General features: G+C 46.8%; 1 protein-coding gene across 12 annotated transcripts in view; it reads right to left on the reverse strand.

The window, feature by feature from the left end:
- Positions 1-20,570, reverse strand: part of PHKA1 (phosphorylase kinase regulatory subunit alpha 1) — an 828,488-nt gene that overhangs the window by 235,871 nt on the left and 572,047 nt on the right. For 10 of the 12 annotated variants that reach the window (XM_063937031.1, XM_063937029.1, XM_063937028.1 and 7 more), the window contains 2 exons: positions 18,259-18,337; positions 17,807-17,985 (listed from right to left, as the gene is read on the reverse strand). In XM_063937031.1, coding sequence (XP_063793101.1) covers positions 17,807-17,985; positions 18,259-18,337 — 258 coding nt within the window. The remainder of the gene's footprint in view (positions 1-17,806; positions 17,986-18,258; positions 18,338-20,570) is intronic. The other 2 variants (XM_063937030.1, XM_063937027.1) reach the window with 1 other exon arrangement.

Consider the following 20,570-nt stretch of genomic DNA (forward strand, 5'->3'; position numbering starts at 1 on the left):
TGTCCTCTTCAGGGGAAGGGTACGCTACCCGCAACTTTCTATCAACAGCAAACTTCTTTTCCGGGTTAGCCCAGGATTCCTCAAAGAATGCATTTAAGTCCTTAAACAAAGAAAAGTCACCACCTGATTTTTATTTCATTTAAAAATATACGTTATGGTAAGAACTTACCGTAGATAACGTGATTTCTCTTATGTCCACAGGTATCCACAGGATTACATTGGGATATGCCGCAGCGACAGCGGAAATGGCACCAAACGGTCACAAGCTTTCTGGCCTCCCAGGATGCATCGGGGCTTCACAATATAATCCCGCCCACTGACTCAGTCAAATCATTTTTTTCCACAGCAATTAGGCAGGAGCATCAGGTAGAAACCTGGGAGGTCATTCCGAGTTGTTCGCTCGCAAGGCGATTTTAGCAGAGTTGCTCACGCTAAGCCGCCGCCTACTGGGCGTGAATCTTAGCATCTTAAAAATGCGAACGATGTATTCGCAATATTGCGATTACACACCTCGTAGCAGTTTCTGAGTAGCTTCAGACTTACTCTGCATCTGCGATCAGTTCAGTGCTTGTCGTTCCTGGTTTGACGTCACAAACACTCCCAGCGTTCGCCCAGACACTCCTCCGTTTCTCCGGCCACTCCTGCGTTTTTTCCGGAAACGGTAGCGTTTTTTGCCACACGCCCATAAAACGGCCTGTTTCCGCCCAGTAACACCCATTTCTTGTCAATCACATTACGATCGCCAGAACGATGAAAAAGCCGTGAGTAAAATTACTAAGTACATAGCAAATTTACTTGGCGCAGTCGCAGTGCGAACATTGCGCATTAAGCGGAAAATCGCTGCGATGCGAAGATTTTTACCGAGCGAACAACTCGGAATGAGGGCCCTATTCAGGCGATAAGAACACACATGCACACCCTTCCATGCAAGAGGGAAGAGGTTTAGTGATTGTAAAGATCCTCAAATCAGGTGCGTCAGGGTGGGACCCCTGTGGATACCTGTGGACATAAGAGAAATCACGTTATCAACGGTAAGTTCTTACCATAACGTATATTTCTCTGGCTGGGTCCACAGGTTATCCACAGGATAACATTGGGATTCCCAAAGCCAGTTTTAGTGGTGGGGACGCTCCTGATTAGACAGGAGAACCTTTCGCCCGAATTCTGCGTCATGAGAGGCAAAAGTATCCAAGGCATAATGTCTGATGAATGTGTTAATGGAAGACCATGTGGCTGCCTTACAAATCTGTTCTGCTGAAGCACCATGTTGTACTGCCCATGAAGGACCTACCTTACGTGTAGAGTGAGCAGAGACATTAGCCGGTGTATGGAGATCAGCACAAGAATAAGCTTCTGATATTGGCCCTCATTCCGAGTTGTTCGCTCGCTAGCTGCTTTTAGCAGCTTTGCACACGCTAAGCCGCCACCTACTGGGAGTGAATCTTAGCATAGTAGAATTGCGAACGAAAGATTAGGATAATTGTGAAAAGAAAGTTCTTAGCAGTTTCTGAGTAGCTCGAGACTTACTCTGCCACTGCGATCAGTTCAGTCAGTTTCGTTCCTGGTTTGACGTCACACACACACCGAGCGTTCACCAAGACACTCCCCTGTTTCTTCAGACACTCCCGCGTTTTTCCCAGAAACGGCAGCGTTTTTTCGCACACACCCATAAAACGGCCCGTTTCCGCCCAGAAACACCCACTTCCTGTCAATCACACTACGATCATCAGAACGAAGAAATTTCTTCTTAAAGCCGTGAGTAAAATACCTAACTTATTAGCAAATTTACTTGACGCAGAGTGGACATTGCGCATGCGCATTAGCGACTAATCGCTCCGTTGCGAAAAAAAATAACGAGCGAACAACTCGTAATGAGGGCCATTACCATTTGGAGCCATCTTGCCAGCGTCTGTTTACTAGCAGGCCATCCTCTTCTATGAAATCCGTAGAGGATGAAGAGAGAATCTGTTTTTCTGATGGCACTAGTACGATCTATGTAGATTCTTAATGCTTGGATCACGTCCAGCGACACTTCTCCCGCAGAAAGTCCCGATACCTGAAAAGCTGGGACTACAATCTCTTCGTTAAGGTGAAACTTTGACACCACCTTCGGAAGATAACCAGATCTAGTTCTGAGAACTGCTCTATCTGGAAAAAACTTAGGAAAGGAAACTTACACGACAGTGCTCCTAAATCTGATACTCTTCTAGCAGACACCATTGCCAGTAGAAAGAGTAATTTAGCCGTTAACCATTTAAGATCTGCTCTCTTAAGTGGTTCAAACGGAGGTCCCTGAAGGAATTTAAGAACTAGATTCAAATCCCAGGGAGCTGCAGGATGAACAAATGGAGGTTGAATGTGTACAACTCCCTGAAAGAAAGTACGTACATCCTGCAGGTCAGCAATCTTTTTCTGAAACCATACAGTTAATGCTGATACTTGAACCCTCAAGGAAGCTACCTTCAACCCCTTATCTAATCCTGCTTGAAGAAAATCCAAAATCCTGGATACTTTAAAAGATCTTGGATTCAAACTTTTTTTCACTACACCAATGAATATAGGCTTGCCATATTCGATGATAAATACGAGATGAAGGTTTTCTTGCTCTAAGCATAGTTTGAATTACTTGTTTTGAAAATCCTCTAGCTTCTAGGATAGAGGTTTCAAAAGCCACGCCGTCAAAGACAGACGATCCAGATGGCTGTGACAACAAGGACCTTGCATTAGCAGATCTGGACGTTGAGGGAGCAATATTGGTGCTTCCACGGACATCCTTAGTAGATCTGTGTACCAATGCCTTGTTGGCCAAGCTGGAGCTATTAGAATTATTGCTCCCTTTGCTTGCTTTATTTTCCTCACTGCTCTGGGTAACAGAGAGATTGGAGGGAACAGATAGGCCAGATGAAATTTCCATTTTACTGACAGTGCATCTACAAGGACTGCTCCGGGATCCTTTGTTCTTGATCCGTACCTCGGAACTTTGTTGTTTAAACGAGATGCCATGAGGTCTATCTCTGGTAGACCCCATCTGTTCACTATAGTCTGAAACACTTCTGGGTGTAATGCCCATTCGGTTTCTTGAATGGTGTGTCGACTGAGAAAATCCTCTTCCCAGTTCAGTACACCTGGAACAAACACTGCTGACAATGCTGGAAGATGGAGTTCTGCCCACCTTAGTATGGGAGTTACTTCTTCCATCAATCTTTTGCCGTGAGTTCCTCCCTGATGATTGAGGTACGCTACTGCTGTTGCATTGTCTGAGCGGATTTGGACTGGTCTTCCTTGCAGACTTTCCTTTGCCTGAACTAGAGCCATATAAATGGCCCTTATTTCCAACAGATTTATTGGCAGGCGACTTTCCCTTATGGTCCATTTTTCCTGGAACCAAAGGCTTTCGAGTACCACTCCCCAGCCCTGAAGACTGGCATCTGTTGTCAGGACTTGCCATTCTTTTATCCAAAAGGGTCTCCCCTTGTTTAAATGGTCCCTCTGTAGCCACCAAGCTAGAGACCTTTTTACGTTTACCGGAAACTTTATCATCTGTTTTTTTATTGTCAGATGATTTCCGTTCCATTTGGACAGAATAAGGTGCTGTAGCGGTCTGGAGTGGAATTGCGCATATTCCACCATGTCGAAGGTTGACACCATAAGACCCAACAGTCGCATTGCTGCGTGGACTGACATTGTCTGAGTGTGTCATGACCTGCACCTTGACTATCTTTTTCTCTGGTAAGAAAATTCTCTGTAGACCTGAATCCAATATGGCCCCCAGATGAACCATCCGCTGTGACGGATTCAGAGACGACTTTTCCCAGTTTATGAGCCACCCGTGTCTCTGTAGACAAACTACTGTCTGTTGAAGATGGCTCAAAAGTAATTCCTGTGACTGTGCTAGGATTAAAAGGTCGTCAAGGTATGGAAATATTCTTATCCCCTGCTTGCGGAGATAAGCTGCCATAACCACCATAATTTTGGTAAACACCATGGGTGCTGTTGCTAGCCCGAAGGGCAAGGCTTGGAACTGAAAATGTTGCTGGAGGATGGCAAACCTGAGGTAACATTGATGAGACCTTGCTATAGGGACATGTAGGTAAGCATCCTGTATATCCAGAGATACCATGTAATCTCCCGGTTCCATAGCCAACACTATGGAGCGTAACGTCTCCATGTGGAACCTTGGAATCCAAATGTATTTGTTTAACATTTTGAGATTGAGAATTGGTCGGAATGACCCATTTGGCTTCTGAATCTAAAATAGATTGGAGTAAAAACCCTGTCCCCATTGTGATGGGGGTACCGGGATAATCACACCCAACTGAAGCAATTTCTGAACTGCTTCTTGTAGGGCATTGGCCTTCGACTCTATACGAGACGGACTGGTGCAAAAAAACCTTTGAGGAGGATGCCTCCTGAATAGGAACCCATAACCAAGAGATACCACCTTCTGCACCCAAGCATCTGTCGTCGACTGTTGCCATATGTGTGCAAAATGAAGGAGTCGGCCCCCGACCCTGGAATCCTCCAGGCGGAGGCCCGTCTCTTCAGGCTGGTGGTTTCTGTTCAGGCTTGGAAGCTGGCTTTCTACTAGCCCATTGCTTCCTACCCCTAGCTGATCTATTGAACTGGGGGTTGCTTAGACTCCTCTTTAGCTTTTGCTTTGCCTTGCCATCGAAATGGCCGAAACTTTGAACCCCTAGTCTTAGAGTTATAACTAGCCGGAAATCTGACCTTTTTGGATTCAGCTTCCAATTCTAGAATATCTGACAATTGTTTCCCAAACAATATATTACCAATGAAAGGCAATGCTTCTTTCTTGGATTCTGCATCTGCTTTCCAAGTGCGTAGCCAAACTGCTCTACGAGCGGCTACTGTCAAGGCTGATGCTTTAGAAGCAATCGTACCCATATCAATTGCTGCTTCTTCCAAATATTGGGCAGCTTGTCTTAAACGGCCCAGATGATACTCCTGCTCCCTATTAGGAGGGGAGAGGCCATTCTCTAGTTCCTCCATCCATTCTACCATTGCCCTTGCCATCCAGGCTGAAGCCATAGCAGACCTTACCACTGCTCCTCAGAGAGAAAATATAGTTTTCAAGAAGCTATCTACCCTTCTGTCTGTGACATCATTTAGTGAGGTAGATGACAATGGTAAAGTAGATTTATGCACAGTACATGTGCATCTACTTTAGGAGGAACTTCTCTTTTTGAACAATCCGCAGCTGGAAATGGATAATAAAAATCCCATTTTTTCGGAATCTTATATTTTTTACTGGGCGTCGCCCAGGGTTCTTCCATCATTTCCGTCAGATCTTCTGACGCTGGGAATTGTTAGTTTAAACACAAGTGCTTTAGATTTTGACACTGTTTTGGCTGTTTCCTCCAAAGAGAAAATAGCCTTCATTGCATCAATAAGTTCAGCTACATCCTCTGAGCTGAAACTCTGCGATTGATCATCATACGGAGTATTTGAATATACTGTATCATCATCTGTTGTATCATCTTGTGTAGTCTGCAACATAGACATATCTATTTTAGTCTTACCTGTACCTTGGTTAACAGCCTGGTTACTTTTAGAAGCTACTGGAACCAAACCACAGGAAGGGAGCTGCATGTATGGGTTAACAGTGTAACCTACTCCCTGGGGTGGCGCTGCAAGAGTTAATCTGTCCGCTATTGAAGACAAAGTCTGTGCGAACATACTCCATGGTGGCTCTGCTGGTTGTTGAACCAATTTCTGTTTTTTTACTTTGCTGAAATGCAAAACAGTTCGCACATAACCCCTCATAAGTGACCAACTGGCCTATACTAATTAACCCTGTTTTACAAGATAAACATGTTAAGGATGTAGGAGTGCCTGATAAATTCTCCTCGTCACTTTTGCCGCTCACAGACATGGTAATATTCTGTTTAAGACTACACAATTGGTGACTGAAAATCACCTATATATAAATATATAGAAGTGAGATCAATCTGACCACAACCGTGCACCTGAATTGAGGCTCAGAACAGGACTGACAACATATAAAAGTCAGCACACATACAAGCAGTCGGTCACATGTTAAAATATTAGACATTGTCATATGAGAATACAATCACCATCATAATAACTTACAAGTAAGTGGGACAATTGTATTTCTGTTTTTAACCAGTTTTTTCAAACATATCATGCAGAAAACAACAGTAATATACAGGTCTCATATGCAATATGTACCAAAAATTAACAATTCATACTAACAAGTAGAGAGAATTTTTAGTACTGTATAATCCATTTCTCCATAGAGTGGGATATAGGGAGACTCACCTCACTTCCATATCCATCAATACACTTGCAAGACGCTGAGTGGATTCAGACACTACCAGTGTACATGATGACTGATGAGAGACACAGATGCTCTTTTGGACACAGACGCTCATTGAACGATAAGTGTATGCAGATGCTCCTGTCTGCGACCGGGTCTAAGCGGAAAGTCTAGTGTATACCATCGCAGCGTCTAAGCTGCGACCAAGTACCCTCGTGGTAGCGTCTGAGCCAGAAGTGAGGTCATCAGTTCATGGACAGGAGACGCACGGAAACTGGTCATAAACTTGGGGGAGGGGCTGCCAGGAGAGCGTCTAACTCCCCCTGTTGACTTAAACTCTAAGGATCGCAGCCTCACCTAGTCCTGGCACCTATGATCCCTAAAGCGTAGCGCTGTTGCACTTAAGAGTGGCGGCGCATCAACACAGTTTGTAGTCTCCTCCAATACAGTGTAGCTGTGTCCGGAACCCATAGTAAGAGGAAACCGATGCCTTACTGTCTCCCCATGCTCCAGCCACAGCCTGGTTACGTCTGCTGGACCTGCTAGAATCATCCGACACAGATGCCCGTCGAGACAGCACTATACCGCGAAGGTAAGCGTTGTTGCGACCCGGTGGAGAGTTGTTGGAGCGACTCTTTCTAGTATGCGTTTAAGACGCTGTTAAGAAAAGTCACTCAGGAAAAAAAAACATAGTAAGACTATAAAAATAAAATAATAAAAGCTTCAGGCTGCTATTAACAGCAGCCCTGTGACCATGGTCCGGCTCCTGTCGCACCAAACAAAAAACTGATTTGACTGAGTCAGTGGGCGGGATTATATGGTGAAGCCCCGATGCATCCTGGGAGGCCAGAAAGCTCGTGACCGTTTTAGTGCCATTTCCGCTGTCGCTCCGGCATATCCCAATGTTCTCCTGTGGATAACCCAGCCAGAAAATAATCTTTTTCCTCAGGTGCAGGTTTCTGTCCGTAAATTCTAACACCTCTTTTATAGCGACTATCATACATTGAATGCTCTTAGCCAGTTTGGGGTCTACTCCTCTCAAATCCCCAGTGTCAACCTCAGTGTCGGAATCTGTGTCAGTGTCCCTTTGCATAATTTGGGCCAGAGACCTTTTCTGGGAAGTGGAGGGGTCCTGAGTGTATGACGTGGAGGAATCAGCAAACAATGCATCCTCCACAGACGGTTGGTAATTCCAAGTTGATCGCAGCAGGACATTTTTTAGCAGTTGGGCAAAACCATGTGCACTGCAGGGGGGGCAGATATAACATGTGCAGAGAGAGTTAGATTTGGGTGGGTTATTTTGTTTCTGTGCAGGGTAAATACTGGCTGCTTTATTTTTACACTGCAATTTAGATTGCAGATTGAACTCACCACACCCAAATCTAACTCTCTCTGCACATGTTATATCTGCCTCCCCTGCAGTGCACATGATTTTGCCCAACTGCTAACAAAGTTCATGCTGCGATCAACTCAGAATTACCCCCACTGTCTCCAATACTTTGTCTGTTGTTCAGACTCAGAGAATTTCTTTGCCAGTTCAGACATATTACTCTGCAACTTTCTCACCCACACCGGCTCAGAACACTCCTGTGCATCCAAAATGGGTTCCTCTGGGGAAGAGCTTTCGCTAGATATGATACACACTTGTACAGTCACACCACTCACACACAGGGAAGCTATTGGGGACAGATCTACCCTAATGTCTTTTAGAGGGACTCTGAGGGAATTGCCAGTCCACACCACGTGCCCTATATGTATTGCATACAATAAATATATATATACAAACACAGCACTTTTATCCAATATGAAGTCCGCAGGCCTCAACACAATATGTGCTCCCCTCCCCTTCTATAACACCCTGGTACTTGTAACAGCGATGTGTGAGGAGAAGCAGCGTACAGGATCAGCACTCCGGCGTCTCTGTGAGGAGAAAATGGCGCCAAATGAGTGTTACTAGCAAGTCAAGGAGAAGCCCCGCCCCCTTGTAATGGCGCGACTCTACCTCAGTAATTACAATATTTATACTGGCAGGGGTATGTACATCAGCGGCTCACATGTATGTACTGTTATGCCAGTGAGAGTAAGGATTTCACCATGTCCCCCAGAATGCGCCCCCCTACCCCCGCGCGCTCTGCACCCTGTGCGTTTGTGCGCAGTGTCCCGCGCTGCGCTGGTACCTTTATGCCGCCATGATGACCGGAGGACCCCTCTCTGCAGGCCTCCGGTAAATACTCACCAGCCTTCTGACTTCTGGCTCTGTTAGGGGGTGGCGGCAGTGCTGTGGGAGTGAGCAGCAGCCAGGCAAGGGCTGTGTTCAGTACCCTTCAGGAGCTAATGGTGTCCTGTCAGCGGAAGCAGAGCCATTAAACTAATTGAGAAGTTGGTTCCTACTTCCTCCCCCTAAGTCCACGAAGCAGGGAAGCTGTTGCCAGCAGCTTCCCTGTAAAATAAAAAACCTAATAAAGTCTTTTCCAGCAAAGCTCTGTAGAGCGCCACTGGTGTGCATCCAGTCTCCCGGGCACATTTTCTAAACTGAGGTCTGGAGGAGGGGCATAGAGGGAGGAGCCAGTTCACACTGTTAAAAAGTCTTAAAGTGCCGAAGGCTCCTGCGGAACCGTCTATACCCCATGGTACTAAAATGGACCCCAGCATCCTCTAGGACGTAAGAGAAATAGGATTTTAATTAACTACAGGAAAATTCTTTTCTCGTAGTCCGTAGAGGATACTGGAGTCCATTTAGTACCATGGGGTATAGACAGGTCCAATAGGAGCCTTGGGCACTTTAAGAAATCAATAGTGTGCGCTGGCTCCTCCCTCTATGCCCCTCCTACCAGACTCAGTCTAGAAACTGTGCCCGAGAAGACAGACATACCTTGAGAGAAGGATTTAAAGGACAGTGGTGAGATTTGAACCAGCACACACAAACAAGAGGAAAGCCATGCTAACCAAACATGACGAGGGACAGCAACAGCTGAACCAGCAACAATACTTAATCAAGTAACAGTGCAGGAATACACTAAGCACTGGGCGGGCGCCCAGTATCCTCTACGGACTACGAGAAAAGGATTTACCGGTAGGTAATTAAAATCCTATTTTCTCTTACGTCCTAGAGGATATTGGGGTCCATTTAGTACCATGGGGACGTACCAAAGCTCCCAAACTGGATGGGAGAGTGCTGAGGTTCCTGCAGGACTGATTGACCAAACTGAAGGTCCTCAAACGCCAAAGTATTGAACTTGTAGAACTAAGCAAATGTGTTCGAACCTGACCAAGTAGCCGCTCGGCAGAGCTGTAAAGCCGAGACACCCCGGGCAGCCGCCCAGGAAGAACCCACCGACCTAGTAGAGTGGGCCTGTACAGAATTAGGAACTGGCAAACCTGCCATAGATTAAGCATGCTGGATAGTAAGCCTGATACAGCGAGCAATAGACTGCTTTGAAGTAGGACGCCCAATTTTATTGGGATCATAGAAACAAACAGCAAGTCCGAGTTTTTGTGACACGCTGTACGCTTCACATAGTTTTTAAAACCCTCACAACATCCAGGGACTTTGAAGTAGTAGAGGTGTCGATAACCACCAGGACCACAATAGGTTGTTTGATATTTAACGCAGACACCACCTTTGGAATAAATTGCTGACGAGTTCTGAGTTCAGCTTTAACTTCATGAAAAAAATCAAATAGGGGCTCTTATGAGACAACGCCCCCCATTCCGACACACGTCTTGCAGACGCCAAGGCCAACAGTGTGACGGTCTTCCACGCAATAAACTTTACGTCAACCTCCTGTAAAGGCTCAAACCATTCAGATTGTAGAAAAGTCAACACCACGTTGAGATCCCAAGGTGCCGTGGGAGGCACAAAGGGCGGTTGGATGTGCAGAACACCTTAAAAGAATGTCTGAACCTCAGGGAGGGAAGACAACTGTTTCTGGAAGAAAATGGATAAGGTCGAAATCTGGACTTTTATGGTGCCCAGGCATAGGCCCATATCCACATCTGACTGCAGAAAAAGCAGGAAACGTCCCAGTTGAAACTCCACCGCAGGAAATTTCCTGTTTTCACACCAAGAGACGTATTTTCTCCAAATACGGTGGTTACCCTTTTTCTGCCTTGGATCAAGGTAGGAATTACCCTGTCCGGAATGCCTTTCCGGGCTAGAATTTGACGCTCAACCTCCATGCATCAAACATAGCCGTGGTAAGTCTTGATAGACGAACGGCCCCTGTTGCAGAAGATCCTCTCGAAGAGGTAGAGGCCACAGACCCTCCACGAGCATTTCCAGTAGATCCGCGTACCAATCCCTTCTCGGCCAATCCGGAGCAATGAGAATTGCTTGAACCTTTTCCCTTTTTATTCTTTTAAGAAATCTTGGGATCAATGGAAGTGGTGGAAACACATACACCATCCGATAGACCCATGAAGTCACCAGAGCGTCCACCGCCACTGCCTTTGGGTCTCTCAACCTGAGCTTTTTGTTGAGACAAGAGGCCATCATGTCGATCTGTGGAATTCCCCACCTACGTGTCAAGCACCCGAACACTTCCGAGTGAAGGCCCCACTCTCCTGGGTGGAGGTCGTGTCTGCTGAGGAAATCTGCTTCCCAGTTGTCTACTCCCGGAATGAAGATTGCGGACAACGCCACAGTGTGTCCTTCTGTCCAGAGGAGAATCCTTGTTACCCTGTCGATTTATGTACGTTACAGCCGTCACATTGTCCGACTGTACCTGGATGGCCAGATCTTGAAGAAGATGTGATGCCTGTAAAAGGGTATTGTACATCCTCTGGTGCATGTGGAGATGCGATCCGGACCATTTGTCCAACAGATCCAGGTGGAAGGACCTTGCTTGAAACATTCCATACTGCAGAGCCTCGTAAGCGGCTACCTTTTTCCCCAGAAGTTGAATGCATAGATGCACCGATATCTGGGTTGGTCTTAGAACATCCCTTAACCAGTGACTGGATTACCAATGCCTTTTCCAATGGAAGGAATATCTTCTGTGCCTCCGTATCCAGTATCATCCCCAGGAACGGCAGCCTCCGTGTTGGTTCAAGGTGAGATTTTGGTAGGTTCAGAATCCACCCATGAGCCCGGAGTAGTCGCGTTGAGAGGGCAATGTAGTCCAACAACCGCTCCCTGGATGGTGCTTTTATCAGCGGATCGTCCAGGTACGGGATTATGGGGGTCATTCTGACCCGTTCACACGCAGCGGTAGTTCGCTGCGGTGCGAACGGGTCAGAACTGCGCATGCGCAGCGTGCGCATTGCGCACAGGCGCCATTTCCCGGCGACAGACATCGCCAGGCAACGGAGCGCCTAGCAAGAAGAAAAGACGCAGCGCTGGACGGAAGAAGATTGACAGCGGAGAGGCGGATACTCACCGTTGGAGGCCATTTTTGGGGAGTGGTAAGAAGAATGCACGCGTGTCCAGGCGAACGGTGGGTGGATGTCTGACGTCAGGACCGGGACCTTCATCGCTGGATCCGTCACACTGGGTAAGTAGCTGTAGGGCTAGTCTTTAGTTTTGCAGGAAATTTTTATGCATAGCAGGGCTGCACAAGCGATCGCAGCCCTGCTATGCTAAAATACACTCCCCAATAGGTGGGGATTAGTTGATCGCAGCAGCAGCAAAAAGTTGCTGGCTGCGATCAACTCGGAATGACCCCCTATGTTCACTCCCTGTTTGCGGAGGAGAAACATCATCTCTGCCATTACCTTGGTGAACGCCCTCCGTGCCGTGCAGAGGACAAATGGCAGGGCCTGGAACTGGTAGTGACAGTCCTGTAATGCAAACCTTAGATAAGCCTGATGAGGCGGCCAGATTGGGATATGAAGGTGCGCATTCTTGATATCCAAAGACACCAAGAATTCCCCTTCCTCCAGACCTGAGATCACCGCTGTCAGAGACTCCATCTTGAATTTGAACACCCGTAAATACGGTTCAATGACTTGGGGTTTAAAATGGGTCTTACCTAACCGTCAGGGTTTCGGTAATACAAACAGGTTTGAATAATAACCTCTGTTCTGTAGCTGAGGAGGAACTGAAACAATGACCTGACTCTGTACCAGTTTTTGAATTGCATCCTGTAAAATTATACTTGCCTCCTGAGAAGCTGGTAAGCTTGATTTGAAGAACCTGTGAGGTGGGTGTTCCTGAAACTCCAGTCTGTACCCCAGGGCGAAGAGCTCTTTGACCCAGGGATCCTGGCATGATGTTGTCCATATGTGAATGAAATCTCTTAATCAGGCAGTGTGGTCCACCGTCATGCTGAAGACTTTGAGGACACAGAACCGGAGTTCTGTTCCTGTGAACCTGCAGTTGCTTGTTTTCTGGGTTTACCTCTATTGCCTTTGAAGGCTGTAGAAGAACCTTTGGTTTATTTTTAAATTTTGCTGTCCGAAAGGACTGCAGAGTTGGAGCAGAGTAGGTCTTCCTAGCTGGGGGGCTGCAGAAGGAAGGTATGTAGAACTACCCGCCGTAGCCTTGGATATCCATGTCCAGTTCATCTCCAAACAGGCCCTCACCTGTGAATGGTAGGCTTACCACACCTTTTCTGGAATTCGCATCCTTAGTCTGACGTAGCCATAGGCCCCTGTGTGCTGACACTGCCATGGCCGTGGTGCATGCATGGAGCAAGCCTATCTCTTTTATGGCCTCCACCATAAAATTTGCAGTCCTGTATATGCTGTATGAGTAAAACTATCTCCCCTCTGGGTAAAGAATCTAACCCTTCAATTAGGTTACCTGACCATTTTGCAATGGCCCTAATGATCCATGCACAAGCTATAGTGGGTCTTCGGGCCACCCCGCAGCTGTGTACAGAGATTTGAGATTGGTCTCAATCTTGCGTTCAGCCGTGTCCTTTAACCATGATTTTTCCCTTCAAAAGCGTTAACCTTGTTTTTTAAAATGTATTTTATTTAATAAAGTTGAAAAAGTATTATTTCAAATATTTAAACATTATATTATGTACATCTGCAGAACGGATCTCCTCGTAAAAAACGGGGGGACAGGGTGGGACGACGCAGTTGCATGAAATCTGACCATGCCAGTTAAGTGGTTAAGGAGGGTGCCCCCGGGACAGGTAAGATTATATTACGTGACAACCGAGATACCAATGCATCAACAATCGGTGGGTTTTCCCATTTTTTTCTATCATCCTGAGGAAAAGTAACTTTTTAGGGATCTGAAACTTCTTGTCAGGATTAATTCAAGTTTCTTCAAATAGATAATTTAATTCCTTAGATGCAGGGAAAGTAGCAGAGGATTTCTTTTTTACATTAAAATAAGATTCTTCACCTTCCTCTGTCACTTTGTCAGGAATGTGCAGGACGTCTCTAATAGCTTTTATCAGGGCCTGTATTCCTTGTGACAGAGCTGCATCCCACCCTCCCGAGTCCACCTCACCCTCCTCTGTGTCTGATACATCATTATCAGTGTCAGCCAGCAGGATTTGGGCCAGTGTACGCTTTTGTGGACAAATGGTAGGGGTCTGAGACGCTGGTATGGACTCTGAATCTCTATTCATCAGGTCATCCACAGACTGTCTTAAGTATTGCGTCTCTTTCTCACTTTTGGACAATTTATGTGAAATATTTGAGATCATCCCTTTTAATGAATCCAACCATACTGGTTTGGACCCACTAGCCCAGGGGTGGCTAACCAGAGACAAAGAGCCGACATCAAGCCGAAGGTGCGTGTGCAAAAATGGAGTGTGGCCTTGTGCCTGCTAGGCCACAACCCTGGTATAAAATACAATGAAAATGCCAGATCCACATAAAATACATTGAAAAACCCATATTCTGAAAAACCCATATTCACATAATACACTTCAGCTCCTCCATGCGTCATTGTGTCACTCCAGCCAGCACCCTCTTGTGTCTCTCCAGTCAGCTCCCCATTGTGTCTCTCCAGCCAGCACCCTCCTGTGTCTCTCCAGCCAGCACCCTCCTGTGTCACTCCAGCCAGCACCCTCCTGTGTCACTCCAGCCAGCACCCTCCTGTGTCACTCCAGCCAGCACCCTCCTGTGTCACTCCAGCCAGCACCCTCCTGTGTCACTCCAGCCAGCACCCTCCTGTGTCACTCCAGCCAGCACCCTCCTGTGTCACTCCAGCCAGCACCCTCCTGTGTCACTCCAGCCAGCACCCTCCTGTGTCACTCCAGCCAGCACCCTCCTGTGTCACTCCAGCCAGCACCCTCCTGTGTCACTCCAGCCAGCACCCTCCTGTGTCACTCCAGCCAGCACCCTCCTGTGTCACTCCAGCCAGCACCCTCCTGTGTCACTCCAGCCAGCACCCTCCTGTGTCACTCCAGCCAGCACCCTCCTGTGTCACTCCAGCCAGCACCCTCCTGTGTCACTCCAGCCAGCACCCTCCTGTGTCACTCCAGTCAGCACCATCCTGTGTCACTCCAGCCAGCACCATCCTGTGTCACTCCAGCCAGCACCCTCCTGTGTCACTCCAGTCAGCTCCCCCATTATGTCTCTCCTGCCAGGATCTTTCTGTGTCACTCCCGCCAGCTCCCCCTTGTGTCACTCCAGCCCACCCTCATATGTCACTACAGCCCAATATCTGGCTCCCCAGGTTTCAGTTGCTGTAGTGCTGCTGTGTGTCTGGCTGGAGTGCACCAGTTTCCAGGATCTGTTGTGGTCACGTGACTTTGAGTGTTGGGAGCCACATTTGAATAAAGTAAGAGCCGCATGCGGCTCAAGAGCCATGCGTTGGCCACGTTTGCACTAGCCTGAGAATACTATCCTGAGTACACTGTAGTGATCCCCCCCCTGGGGAAGAAAAACACTCTGCCGTGCATGAGTCATACTCTTTTGACATTGTAAAATTTGAAAGAACACACAGGAGAAAGCTTAAAAGCACAGTTAACCCACACAGAGCCCTCTAGGGAGACCAGAGTATGATGAAGCCAGCCACACCGTGCCCTTATATGTATTGCCAAGCTTAGCTGGTTCGCAAACTAAGTAACCTTAATAGGGCTTAGTATTCTAATATTGCTCCCCCCCCCCTTGCTATGCCCCCATGGTACTGCTGAGGTAATCTGGAGTCCTTGTGGAGGAGCTGCGCTTCCCTGCCAGTATGTCTGTGTAAGCTGCAGAAGGAAAATGGCGCTGGTGAGCTGGATCCGCTCATAGTGAAGCCCCACCCCCTCAATGGTGCGGTCTTCCTGTATTTTTTATACTGGCTGAGGTGATTTTGGTGCTTAACAGTGGGTCAGAGCCCCTGTAAGCGTTGTGCCAGTGTGGGTAGTTGTTTAAAAGGCTCAACTCGCCCCTTATAGCGGTGCAGCAATGCTGATCTGAGCCTAGAGACGCAGCCTGCACTCAGAGCTGCGCTCCTACCCTTGTGCCGCCATAATAGCTGGCGACCCGCTAACCGGGACGCCGGCATAGTACTCACCACTCTTCTAACTTCTGTCTCTGTTAGGGGTGGCGGCGTGCTGCGGGAATGTACACTCGCCGTGGTGGGGCTTGCGAATGGTTCCCTCAGGAGCTCAGTGTCCTGTCAGCGGGGAACGAGACCATTAACCCTATAGGAAGTTGGGCCGTTCCCCTCCCCTAAGTCCCACGAGGCAGACAGGCTGGTGCCAACCAGCCTTGTCTGAAAGTAACAAACAGAAAATAAATGCAGAAAACTCTTCAAGAGCTTCCCTAAGCGTGACCGGCTCCTCCGGGCACATTTTGTAACTGAGTCTGGTAGGAGGGGCATAGAGGGAAGAACCAGCACACACTATTGATCTCTTAAAGTGCCCAAGGCTCCTAGTGGACCAGTCTATACCCCATGGTACTAAATGGACCCCAGTATCCTCTAGGACGTAGGAGAAAGATAGATTTTATCACTTTTATCTCATAACAGATACTGGGGCAGATGTATTAACCTGGAGAAGGGATAAAGAAGTGATAAAGCAGTGATAAGTGCAAGGTGATAACGCACCAGCCAATCATTACGGATTTGAAAAATGACAGTTAGGAGCTGACTGACTGGTGCGTTATCACCTTGCACTTATAACTGCTTTATCACTTCTCCAGGGAAATACATCTGACCCATTGTGTCTAAGTATTACATACAGTATAGGGGGGGAATTCAATTGTAGTCGGAAACTGCCGTCTTGCCGGACATACGGCAGTTTCCGAGATTTTTAGGTCGGAAACCGTTCCGACCTATTCAATGCCCCTGCCTTTTTTCCGACTTGTCGGAAAACAGGTGGATCGGCGGAAGAGCCACGGATCCACGTGTTTTGTCGATTTTCCGGGGCCAAATCCAATAGGTTTTAGCCCCATTTCCGACAATGTCAATTTCATTTTAACAAAAGTTGGATTGGCATTGTTGGGAACAGCCAAATCCAAGATGATTTGGCCACTCATTGAATACTGAGATGTCGGAACCTTTCCGTTGGAAAGGATCCGACATCAATTGAATATACCCCATAATCCAGGCAGGTGAGTAGAGGATAACATGGTGAACATCAGAACAAGGAACCAGAAGTATATTAGATATCTTAGAACTGAAATCAACCTGGTCATTCTGTCCAGATACAAAGCAAAAGCATTTTCCCCACTTACTGACCTGTCCACAGGGCCATAAACTTTGGCATTCATATGGGATGAGGGATTTACTGCATACACATACCAAGGCACCTGGAGATCATTTCTTGCTATTTATTGCAATAACTTGAAGTACAGTGCGCTCTGTGTACAATATATGGCTAGTGGTTAAAGAATTAGGAGAATTTAAGTGTTTTAGTTCTCTTTCCAGTTCGATAATATTTAATAATTCCATTCTTGTCATAAATCTGAACTACGAATGTCACTAAAGTATCAAAGCAGTCAACGCTAAAGTCAAAAAGATGTAGCGAGAATAGATGTACTTCACGTTTTAGAAATCCTTGTGTAAGTGAAAGCTTTGCCTACTGATTACAGGTTGAGTATCCCATATCCAAATATTTCAAAATACGGAATATTCCGAAATATGGACTTTTTTGAGTGAGATTGAGATAGTGAAACCTTTGTTTTCTGATGGCTCAATGTACACAAACTTTTTTAATACACAAAGTTATTAAAAATATTGTATTAAATGACCTTCAGGCTGTGTGTATAAGGTGTATATGAAACATAAATGAATTGTGTGAATGTACACACACTTTGTTTAATGCACAAAGTTATAAAAAATATTGGCTAAAATTACCTTCAGGCTGTGTGTATAAGGTGTATATGACACATAAATGCATTCTGTGCTTAGATTTAGGTCCCATCACCATTATATCTCATTATGGTATGCAATTATTCCAAAATACGGAAAAATCCCATATCCAAAATACCTCTGGTCCCAAGCATTTTGGATAAGGGAGACTCAACCTGTAATATGCACTATTATCTTACCTTAGCTAACAAATACATTTCTTCTTCCAATGACAAAATACTTTTATCTCTTGTTTCAATGTTCAACTTTACTTTTTTTTTTACCTAGTCTTTCTCCATTTCTATCCTCTCCACCTCTCTTACCATCATCGGCTGGTGGGGCCACATGCAGGGGCATTTCCGGCTCCCGCACGATGATTGATTGGCCCCTGCTGGAGCCACTATCCTTGGTGCACAGCTTACCCTCCACTCCAGGGTCCATGAAATTGAGGTGTTTGCAGCATGACGTGGTAAGAAAATCTGATAAGCGACCGGTCTGAATCCTGGAATCCACAATCAAAAAGAAAACAAAATTAGATCAGTCAGCCAATGACATAGCAGTGCTCTGTTCTCTGTGCTTGCTAAGCTTATAGTTACTGAACATTTATTAGTACAGTTATTTGCTACCTGCTGTTCTGTATTATTAGAATGAGTTTGTGTCTAAAACATCTACTGAATTTTCTTAATATTAGTTGCCCGATACCATGTGACATACTTCTAGCTGTGGGATCTCAAACTCTGTATAGAATAAAAAATATATAAATTTGCAGCCACACCTTGCGCCACCAAAGTATCCATCCTGGAGTTTCCTAAGCGTAGCTAGTACAGCTGGATCCAAATCTGTACCAGACTCATCTAGGACAGAAGTGTCAGAGATAAAGCATTATGAAAATAATAAGAATTTACTTACCGATAATTCTATTTCTCGTAGTCCGTAGTGGATGCTGGGGACTCCGTCAGGACCATGGGGATTAGCGGCTCCGCAGGAGACAGGGCACAAAAGTAAAAGCTTTAGGATCAGGTGGTGTGCACTGGCTCCTCCCCCTATGACCCTCCTCCAAGCCTCAGTTAGGATACTGTGCCCGGACGAGCGTACACAATAAGGAAGGATTTTGAATCCCGGGTAAGACTCATACCAGCCACACCAATCACACCGTACAACCTGTGATCTGAACCCAGTTAACAGCATGATAACAGCGGAGCCTCTGAAAAGATGGCTCACAACAATAATAACCCAATTTTTGTAACAATAACTATGTACCAGTATTGCAGACAATCCGCACTTGGGATGGGCGCCCAGCATCCACTACGGACTACGAGAAATAGAATTATCGGTAAGTAAATTCTTATTTTCTCTGACGTCCTAAGTGGATGCTGGGGACTCCGTCAGGACCATGGGGATTATACCAAAGCTCCCAAACGGGCGGGAGAGTGCGGATGACTCTGCAGCACCGAGTGAGAGAACTCCAGGTCCTCCTCAGCCAGGGTGTGCCCCTGACCAAGTAGGGTAGGAATGACCTCTTCCGGAATGCCTTTTTCCCTTAGGATCCGGCGTTCAACCGCCATGCCGTCAAACGCAGCCGCGGTAAGTCTTGGAACAGACATGGTACTTGCTGAAGCAAGTCCCTTCTTAGCGGCAGAGGCCATGAGTCCTCTGTGAGCATCTCTTGAAATTCCGGGTACCAAGTCCTTCTTGGCCAATCCGGAGCCACGAGTATAGTTCTTACTCCTCTACGTCTTATAATTCTCAGTACCTTAGGTATGAGAAGCAGAGGAGGGAACACATACACCGACTGGTACACCCACGGTGTTACCAGAACGTCCACAGCTATTGCCTGAGGGTCTCTTGACCTGGCGCAATACCTGTCCAGTTTTTTGTTCAGGCGGGACGCCATCATATCCACCTTTGGTCTTTCCCAACGGTTCACAATCATGTGGAAGACTTCCCGATGAAGTCCCCACTCTCCCGGGTGGAGGTCGTGCTGAGGAAGTCTGCTTCCCAGTTGTCCACTCCCGGAATGAACACTGCTGACAGTGCTATCACATGATTTTCCGCCCAGCGAAGAATCCTTGCAGTTTCTGCCATTGCCCTCCTGCTTCTTGTGCCGCCCTGTCTGTTTACGTGGGTGACTGCCGTGATGTTGTCCCACTGGATCAATACCGGCTGACCTTGAAGCAGAGGTCTTGCTAAGCTTAGAGCATTGTAAATTGCTCTTAGCTCCAGTATATTTATGTGGAGAGAAGTCTCCAGACTTGATCACACTCCCTGGAAATTTTTTCCTTGTGTGACTGCTCCCCAGCCTTTCAGGCTGGCATCCGTGGTCACCAGGACCCAGTCCTGAATGCCGAATCTGTGGCCCTTTAGTAGATGAGCACTCTGCAGCCACCACAGAAGAGACACCCTTGTCCTTGGAGACAGGGTTATCCGCTGATGCATCTGAAGATGCGATCCGGACCATTTTTCCAGCAGATCCCACTGAAAAGTTCTTGCGTGAAATCTGCCGAATGGAATCGCTTCGTAAGAAGCCACCATTTTTCCCAGGACCCTTGTGCAATGATGCACTGACACTTTTCCTGGTTTTAGGAGGTTCCTGACTAGCTCGGATAACTCCCTGGCTTTCTCCTCCGGGAGAAACACCTTTTTCTGGACTGTGTCCAGAATCATCCCTAGGAACAGCAGACGTGTCGTCGGAGACAGCTGCGATTTTGGAATATTTAGAATCCACCCGTGCTGTCGTAGAACTACTTGAGATAGTGCTACTCTGACCTCCAACTGTTCTCTGGACCTTGCCCTTATCAGGAGATCGTCCAAGTAAGGAATAATTAAGACGCCTTTTCTTTGAAGAAGAATCATCATTTCGGCCATTACCTTGGTAAAGACCCGGGGTGCCGTGGACAATCCAAACGGCAGCGTCTGAAACCGATAGTGACAGTTTTGTACCACGAACCTGAGGTACCCTTGGTGAGAAGGGCAAATTGGGACATGGAGGTAAGCATCCTTGATGTCCAGGGACACCATATAGTCCCCTTCTTCCTGGTTCGCTATCACTGCTCTGAGTGACTCCATCTTGATTTGAACCTTTGTATG

The sequence above is a fragment of the Pseudophryne corroboree genome, chromosome 8 (genome assembly GCF_028390025.1).
Source record: "Pseudophryne corroboree isolate aPseCor3 chromosome 8, aPseCor3.hap2, whole genome shotgun sequence".
NCBI classification, from domain to species: domain Eukaryota; kingdom Metazoa; phylum Chordata; class Amphibia; order Anura; family Myobatrachidae; genus Pseudophryne; species Pseudophryne corroboree.